The 9500-nt window shown below is 46.9% G+C and overlaps 1 protein-coding gene across 4 annotated transcripts in view; it reads right to left on the minus strand.

Annotated features, from left to right (window-relative positions):
• ADGRE3 (adhesion G protein-coupled receptor E3) overlaps positions 1 to 2529 on the minus strand; it is a 47242-nt gene extending 44713 nt beyond the window's left edge. For all 4 annotated transcript variants that reach the window (XM_042928688.1, XM_042928687.1, XM_042928685.1 and 1 more), the window contains exon 1: positions 2390 to 2529. In XM_042928688.1, coding sequence (XP_042784622.1) covers positions 2390 to 2414 — 25 coding nt within the window. In that variant the 5' untranslated portion in view covers positions 2415 to 2529. The remainder of the gene's footprint in view (positions 1 to 2389) is intronic.
• Between the last annotated feature and the right edge of the window lie 6971 nt (positions 2530 to 9500).

The raw sequence follows: 9500 nt of genomic DNA on the forward strand, positions 1-9500 counted from the left end.
GTGACGTTGCTTGGGACATGACACCTCAAAACATGCCGCTGTGGCATGTTGCTTATTTTATAGAGTGGAAGGCACTTGAGAAACAGCACTTGCAGGAAGGGCTTTCTGACCTACCTTTTCCTGCTTAGAATCAGGCCGTAACATTTCCCCCATGAGAGAGGTGCCCTCCCTGTGCCAGGAAGCGAGGGATGTCCTTACCACCAGACTGGGAATGCACGCTGAAATGGATCTGTATAAACCCACTCATTGGAACGGCCCTTGGCTTCCCCCAGTTATCCCTCCAACAGACTTCCTAGTCACTTTCGCACCATTCACCATCCCTAGCCCCAACCCCTCCGTCTTGTCCCTTGACAAAGTCGTCATTTCTTTGTCGAAAAGGCACAAAAGCTTTGTGCTCTGGTGTCACTTTCCTGGATCTTTGTTCTCTTGCGAAGTCTCCCGTGTACATGTTGCAGGGTAATGAAACTTGTCTGCTTCTCTCCTGTTAATGTCTTATGTCAGCTTAATTCTTATTCTCGGCCAGAGACCCTAAGAGGGTAGAGGTGAAGTTTTTCCTCCCCTACGCTCATATGGTAACATATTCACAGGCTGCAGGGGATTAGGACGTTGACATCTTTGGGGGGCTGTCGTTCGTCCTTCCGTGCTGCCTGCATTAAAGAGGGTGCTAGTTGTGATCAGTTACTTACACAACCGCATTCATGGACCATTTTGAATAGTTTTGTTTGTCCAATGAATATATTCTCAGCTGGGCTGTGGACTGCTTAGCGGCAGTGTCCTGGCATATTTCCTAATACATTTAAATTTCCCTTCCCCCAACTTTGGTATAATAATTACTTTGCAGAAGTGGCCTAACACTACACCTGCCCAAATGATGAATGTAACTCACAGAGCCAAGTAGTAAAACATATAGGTTGAAAAGCGTTTCCTAGTTCCTGAGGCTCAGGCAGCCGGGGCACCACCACATTTTCTTTTCTTTTCTTTTTTTTCTAAATCTTTTTAACATTTATTTATTATTGAGAGACAGAGAGACACAGAGCATGAGCAGGGGAGGGGCAGACAGGGAGGGAGACACAGAATCCGAAGCAGGCTCCAGGCTCTGAGCTGTCAGCACAGAGTTCAACCCAGGGTTCGAACCCACGAACTGCGAGGCCATGACCTGAGCCAAAGTCGGATGCTCAACTGACTGAGCCACCAAGGTGCCCCGAGAGCTTATATTGTTTTGATAGACTTTATGATCTACCACCTGCCTCTGCAACTAAACAGCTGTGAGACTTGAACCAAGTCCCATAACCTCTCTGTGATGGTATTTTGTATCATTCACGTGAAGAATTTGGTACAATAATGCAGGTAAAACCATTTTAGCTTGATGTGAGGCTAGAGTAAATGTAAGCTTTGGTTGATATTATGGCTATTGGTATGATTGATATGATGGCTATTGGTATTGCTATTTGATCTGGAGCTGGAAGGCTGGACGGGACTTCAGAGTTGGGAAACCGTCTACACAGAGGTGGCGACTGAAGCCACAGGATCAAGAGATTCCGGGAGCGGGAGCAGAAAGACGAGTCCTTGAGCAGAATCCTGTGGGAGGAGCATAATGGCAAAGAACTGGAGCCAGGCGGCTTGGGTTGGAGTCCTGACTGCCATTTACAAGCTGTGTGACCTTGGGCAGGTAACACAATCTCTCTGTGCTCGTTATTCTCATCCCTAAGATGAGGAAAATACCGGTACCCACCTCATCGGCCCATTGTGAGGACTGAATGGGTTAATACATACAAGGTGCATAGTGAGTGCTCGAAAATGTTGCTTGTTATTCATATTCTTGGCACAGGACAAAGAAAATGGAGGGGGGGCAGAGAGAAGGGCAAGAGAGGTAGAGAAAAAGTCGGATCAGTGCCAGGTCACATAATTATCAAGGAGGAGAGGGTGTCAAACAGAAAACCTGTGAAGATGAATATGAACAAGTCCTTGGATTGGACCATCAGGAACATTTTAGGGATATTTGACAATGCAGTCTGAACAGGGTGGTGAGGAAAGAAACCATAAGCCAAGGGGAAGAAGAGAATTTTTTTTTTTAATGTTTATTTATTTTTGAGAGAGACAGAGACAGAATGCGAGCGGGTTGGGGCAGAGAGAGAGGGAGACACAGAATCTGAAGCAGGCTCCGGGCTCCGAGCTGTCAGCACAGAGCCTGACGCGGGGCTTGAATTCATGAGCTGTGAGATCATGACCTGAGCCAAAGTTGGACGCTCAACCAACCGAGCCACCCAGGCGCCCCAGAAGAGAATGTTTAAAGCAGAGCAGAAGAAAGAGAAGGAAAAGACAGCTGATTGTTGAACCGACTAGCTCGGTTCAATCCCAAGGTCACAGTCAATCCCAAGGTCACACATACCTGGAAGGAGAGATGGCCCTTGCATTCCTGCATGTAGGTAACCTTTGCCAGCCAGCTCTTGAAGCTCCTCACTGTGCTTTTAAGCTGACCACCTCTCTGACTGCAAGGAAGTATTAGGAGACTTGATACACATACCTTAGGTTAGCTGACTAAGGAAATTTCTATAAAAGGGAACTTGTTTTTATCTTTCACCACCAGACCCATGGTTCTGCTTTTTTGTTTATTTTCTGTACGTTTTCTGCACTCATTTTCATATGCTCCTTTGGTGGTAGGTTTTCATAGCTATTGTTGATTGCCCTTGGGGTGACAGAACCAACTGACCCTAGGAGAGGAATGCCTTTTAGTTACAGAGCATTATCTGAGGAGTGGGAAGTGACTTTGGCGTCAAAACCAAGCTTAAATAACGCTGTGGTTTTGAGTTGGGTAAGCCAGAATTTAGGGTATCTCTGTTGGTATCTCAAGTTACGGAAGCAGTCATTTTCACAAATGTTGGTATTTTTACCTCCTTAGCAGATGGCACTCCACAGATCTGGCTGGAGTCTCAAAAATCCAGTCCAGGGTGATAACTTATTTGGTTATCTGGAACAATCCAAACCAATTGCAGGATTTGGGAGAAAACCTTAAGTCCTTCCCTCCTCCGGCAAATATTTATCGAGACAAATATCACTAAGTGACAGGATCTGTGCTACTTTCTAGGGATACAGCAGTGAACAAAATTAACACAATCTTTTCTGTTAAGAACTACAGAGGAAGGGAACTTGGAGGAAAAGCAGGTTTTTGGGGGGAGAGACAGGGTTAAGTTTTGGATAAGTTGATTTTGAGGTACTGTGATTTCAACATTCATTATACATACAGTCAATCTGGTTCACGCACAAAAGAGAGGGCTCTCCTCCCTGCTATCTATCAGACTGCTGTCTTTACTACTGTTGACTTCGTGACAGTTTGTTCATTTTCTTATGCTGATTCCTACCCCTGACACTCGATTCGGGTTGGAAAGGTTCTCTTTGCTTCCTCCTGGTCCATCTCAGCCTAGCTGTGATGTTTAATAAAGCTCTACTGAGGTCAAGAGTAATGTGATCCTATTAAATCTAAGTCAGATCCTGCTCCTCCTCTCCTGAGAGCCTTCGGGAGTCCCAGTTCACTTAGAATAAAAGCCAGGGTCCTCACCATGGCCCATAAGTCCCTGCACGATCTGTCTCAGTCATCTCCTCGCCCTCGTCTCCTCCCAATCTCCCCCACCCTGCACTCTGCTTTCTCTGCCTCAGCCACCCTGGCTCCTTGCCTTTCCTTGGACATGCCAGGCACACTCCTGCCTCTGGGCTTTTGTACTTCTTGTTTTCTAAACGCTTTCTGCCTAATGCTGTTCTACCTAAATGCTTTCGCCCAGATTCCTGCATGCGACCACTTGGCTCGCTGGCTCGCTTCAAGTCATTGCTTATGTGTCCCCTCTTTAGTGAGGTCTCCCCTGATCTCCCTGTCTAAATCTTTCTCTGTCTCTTCTTCCCTTCTTCTGTCTCTGTCTCTCTCTCTCACACACACCCTCCATCCACTTTCCCCACTTGTTTCTATCCAGTGCGCTCACCACCTTCTTTTTTTAAAATTATTTATTTATTTTGAGAGTGAGAGACATAGAGACAGAGCATGAGAAGGGGAGGGGCAGACAGAAGAGACACAGAAGCAGGCTCCAGACTCTGAGGGGTCACCACAGAGCCTGATGCAGGGCTCGAACTCATGAACTGTGAGATCATGACCTGAACTGAAGTTGGCTGCTTAACTGACTGAGCCACCCGGGCACCCCATCACCACCTCCTACTATACAAAACAATTTATTTCCTTTATTCTGTTTACTATCTCTCTGCCCTACTAGAATGCCAGCTCTATAGGGCAAGTAATTTTGTTTGGTTTATTCATCGCTGTATTTCCTGCACCTCACACATGGGTCTGGGGCATAATAGGTGCTCAATCAATACTGATTTAATGACACAGGGATCTGGCTGGAGGGCAGTTATCAGTTGCTCTCAGAAGTGGCTGCCCTTGGTGACTTCAAGTTCCTGACTATCCTGACTAGCCCTTGAGAGGTCTCTTGGTGGTGGCGGGGCTGGTAGCTTGGCTCTCAACAATGGGGAAGTCCAGGTGTCTACAGATCTCAGAGTCCAGGTTTGACCTCCACCCTAACCCCAGATTGCACCGCTCTATTCTAGACACAGGGGATAAAACAGTGAACAAAACAAAAATCCCCATTCTCATAAAGTCTTTTTTCTTTGCACATGCTGTTCCCTCTACTTGGAATTCATTCCTCTCTAATGCTAGGTGCACTTCCTCAAGACCCAGAAGCATTTCCTCCCCCCAAAACTTTCACAATTATCCCAAAGCTAGCCCATACTAACTGATAGAAAATTCCTCATAGTGTGGCTACCTCGGGCCAGTTGCCTGTAAGAACCCGAGGTAGGAATTGGGATCAACATGATGTGTTGGGGGACAGTAGGGGCTGGGGTGCCCATGAGTTGTTGGAGGAGAACTCTCTCGGGAGAAGGATATTAAGGAAGCATGATAGGCAGGGGAAGGAGCTAAATGAGGTGGTCTCAGTAGGAGTCTTAGCCTCGGTTTCATTCCCTGGGGGAGCTCTGGAGCGTGCACCATGGCTTTGATCCATCGGGAGGCAAGGCCTTTTATCCCCTGGGTCCATCAGTCACTGGCTGTGGGCTGCCCCTTGGGGTGGCGTGGGGGACAGAACCTGACAGGCACAGTGATGGATGGGACCCGGGCAGAGTGCCAGAAGCAACCACCCACAGCACCCAAACCTTTCTCTGTGTATACCCATTGTCTCAAATGTTGCTACTCTGCCGTAGCCTGCTTTCCTTATTCTCTCTCCTGAGCGCAGTCCCCAGTAAATCACAAGCCTAGGGAGCCTGACCTAGTAGAATCCCTCCCTTATTTGGTTGTCACTAAAAGAAAGTAGGAAAAAATAATTCAAGGTTCCTAACTCTTTATGATTTTACCTGAAACAAGATTTAGAAATAATATTATGCCAAGGCACAAATAAGATCCCTCAGCAATCTAATTTTATTGACGACGACGACGGTTAAATCCTATTTGGACCTAGATACAGAGTACTTAGTCCTTACACCATACTGCCACCTTCTGGGAAAACCAAGGAATAAGAAATTCAAAGTAGCTTCAAACGTTTGGTTTGTTAAGCAGGACTGAGGATGAAGATTGAAACCTTTAGAGTGTAAGGAGCCGAGGCCAATCCTACAGAGTATTAACCAGTCCTTTTTATGTTATCTTAAATATACTATTATATTCTTATTGCATTTGGAAATTGAGGTCCACAGATATTATTGAATTAATAAGCTAAATTTAGTAATAGGCATAGGAAATGGGGGTTAGGAACCTGGTCTTCATATTTATTCATCTATCCACCCTTCCATCCATCCATCCATCCTTCATTCATCATCCATCCATCCATCTATCCATCTTCCTTCTTTCCTTCCTTCTGTCCATCCATCATCCATCTTCCTTCCCTCCTCCTGTCCATCCATCCACCCATCATCCATCATCCATCCATCCACCTATCCATCTTCTCTTTCCTTCCTTCCTCCTGTCCATCCATCCATCATCCATTCATCATCCATACATCCATCCACCTATCCAACTTCCTTCCTCCCTTCTTTCTTTCCTTCCTTCCCTCCTTCTGTCCATCCATCCATCATCATCCATCCATCCTTTCTTCCATCCATCCACCCATCCATCTTCCTTCCTCCCTTCTTTCATTCCTTCCTTCCTTTTCTCCATCCATCCACCCATCCATCTTCCTTCTTTCCGTCCTCCTGTCCATCCATCCATCATCCATTCATCATCCATACATCCATCCACCTATCCAACTTCCTTCCTCCCTTTCTTTCCTTCCTTCCCTCCTTCTGTCCATCCATCCATCCATCCATCCATCATCTATCATCCATCCATCCTTTCTTCCATCCATCCACCCATCCATCTTCCTTCCTTCCTTCTCTCCTTCTGTCCGTCCATCCATCCATCCATCCATCCATCCATCTATCCCTCCATCCATCCCACAAATGTTTAGGATATGCCTTCTCTGTGTTTGGTGATTTCATGTCAGATTGATAAATTTTACTCAATCTTAACTTTCTCACATTTAAAATCCTGCCAATCCATTTACTCTTCAGGAGAAAAAATACATCCATGGCATTAATAAAATTTGATTTTCTTCCCTTGGTTTTTAAAAAAGGTTTATTTATTTATTTGAAGAGAGACAGAGATAGCATGAGTGGGGGAAGGGCAGAGGGAGAGACATGGGAGGGGTGGAAAGAGAGGAAGAGAGAGAATCCCAAGCAGGCTCCATGCTGCCAGCGCAGAGCCTGACTCAGGGCTTGAACTCACCACACCATGAGATCATGACCTGAGCCGGAACCAAGAGCAGGACACTCAACCAACTGAGCCACCCAGGCACCCCATTATTCCCTTTAATTGCTAAAAAAACATTCTTTTTTTTTTAAAAAAAGTTTATTTAGTATTTATTTTGAGAGAGACAGAGACAGCATGAGTGGGGGAGAGGCAGAGAGTGAGGGAGACAGAGAATCCCAAGCAGGTTCCGCCCCGTCAGCTTGGAGCCCGATTCGGGGCTTGAACTCACGAAACCATGAGATCATGACTGAAATCAAGAGTTGGACGCCCAACTGACTGAGCCACCCAGAGCCACCCAGGAGCCCTCCAAATACATTCTTATGTAAGTAGTTCTAGGGAATAAAAACAGAGTTGGTGCGGGGCAAGTTTGGGAATAGGTAAATGCCACGGGAGACAAATAAGGATGTTGCTGTGTAATTAACTCCTAATGCCGATGTATTTTGAGTAGTTGTTGTAAGATACACTGTGAAATTACTTCTCCATCATTCAGTACTGTTTTACCACTGCACTTTTAATGACTTCACCATACACGGAATTACTCAGTCCTTTACAGATGCATGGGTAGGCTGATTCTAGTTACCTCGTAACCCAAAACGCTGCAATGAACAGCCTTATGTTTTTAACACAGATCCTGGGTCAATGTTTCTTTTTTCTTTAACTTTTAAAAAATTTATTGAAGTGCTCTTTATACCCAATGCGGGGCTTGAACTCACAACCCCAAGATCGAGAGTCGCGTGCTCTTCTGACAGAGCTGGCTGGGCGCCCGGATCCTGCGTGAATATTTCTATGGGAAAACTCACTGGAACTGGGTCAAAGGGTAAACACGCCGGAAATTCTGATTATTTTGTCCCAGTGGTGCTTTAAAAAGATTTGTGATTTACATTCCCTCCTGCTTTGATGGACTCTTCTTCACCTCTTTGGTGAGGGAGGGATTCCTGCCTGACAGTTGTGGGCATGACCTCCGACGCCAGACAGAGGAGAGTCACCGTAGTTTATGAGTCACGTATACTCATAGTTCAGGGGAGGAGGAAGCCACACGCCACACAGGGCCCCAGAGGGCTGCACTCAGGAACACTGTGCACGGCTCCTAGGCAGGCTTTGTAGTAACAAGAGGGAGAGGGGTCTCCTGGTGCTGCTCCCCTCCCCTGACGGGAGGATGTGATGGGCTCGTCTGAATCATTCTGCAGGCTGGCAGGGCGCTGAAGCCTGCTACTCAGGACCCAACAGCAACTGCGCCTGGTCCCCAAGATAAGGAGGATGGTTTCCACAGGGGATCTTTTCTGTGGGAGCAGACTGGGGAGGCAAACTTATGGTTGGGTCAATCCAGGCTATCCCAGTTTCCCCAGACACCAGGGCAGCACGTGATACCGTACCTTGGGGCACCTGGGTGGCTCCTGGGTCGAACATCCGAATTCGGCTCAGGTCGTGATCTCACAGGTCACGGATTCTAGCCCCGCGTTGGGCTCTCTGCTGTCAGCACAGAGCCTGCTTTGGATCCTCTGTCCCCCCTTCTCTCTCTGCCCCTCCCCCGCGCATCCTCTTCCAAAATAAGTAAATAAAAACCTTGAGAAAAAAAATACTAGACTTTACTTTTAGGCCTTATACCAAACGTCCCAAATGCGTTCGTCTACCCTCACCTGTGGCTTTGGGTTTCACGGCCTCAGTTGCCCATGGTCCAGATGTGGTTACCAGCCTAGCGCTACGTCACTACGCCTACGCCATTCAACTCACTTCATCTTTGCCCACGGGGAGGGCCTCACAGAGGCATTTTGTCATCTCACGTCATCACAAGGAGAAAAGGGGTGCGTGCGGGGCAATCAGACATTTCGAGAGAGAGACTCTGATTCCGGGATACTGTTACAACTGCTCTACTGTATTGTTGGTTGTTGTTGTGCAAGTAGACGGGTCACGCCGCATCTGGGGGCACGGGACCTTCGCACGCCTGGTCTCCTTCCCTCTGCCACGTCGGCGTTCCCTGCCACTGATGTGACTGTGAGGTTGGAGCTGAGGTTTGGGCAAGCGGCCCCCAGACCGGAGGACCAAGGACATATTCTTGCCCTGTTGGAGAGATGCGGGGGACGGTATACCTCGCCACAACCGTTAGCTTGCCAAGCAGCCTGCTCAACGGTCATGGCGTCTTTTGGGCACAAGACACGTCGGCCCAGACTGGTGCCGCTGACGGGTGGCTGAATGACGACCTCACGAACACTGAATGCTTCATACGCTTTGTATATATATGCAACAAATCAGAGCATCTCTCTCTCAACCTTCCCTTCTTTCTATGTTCAACACACACACACACACACGATCTACTTCCTTTTACATAACACGTCTTCTGAATTTTACCTACGTCTTGAACTTGTTTACTAGAAACCTATCTATACTTAACACATCTGATGAGTTTCATGTCGTCCATTTGTATTCTTGTTTTCTACGGCAGAGATTGTCTCAATCTCTGGGACATTCCCGATTTTGACAATGTTAGCGTTAGGGAGATACCATAGTGTCCTAACATAATTCTGGGAACAAAGAGACCTCTTTAAAAAAAATTTTCATATGTATTTTTTATTTTGAGAGAGAGAAAGAGAGAGAGAGAGAGAGAATATGAATGGGGTAGAGGGATAGAGGGAGGGGAGAGAGAGAGAGAAAGAGAATGAATGGGGTAGACAGAGGTAGGGAGGGAGAG

The sequence above is a fragment of the Panthera leo genome, chromosome A2, assembly GCF_018350215.1.
Source record: "Panthera leo isolate Ple1 chromosome A2, P.leo_Ple1_pat1.1, whole genome shotgun sequence".
NCBI classification, from domain to species: Eukaryota; Metazoa; Chordata; class Mammalia; order Carnivora; family Felidae; genus Panthera; species Panthera leo.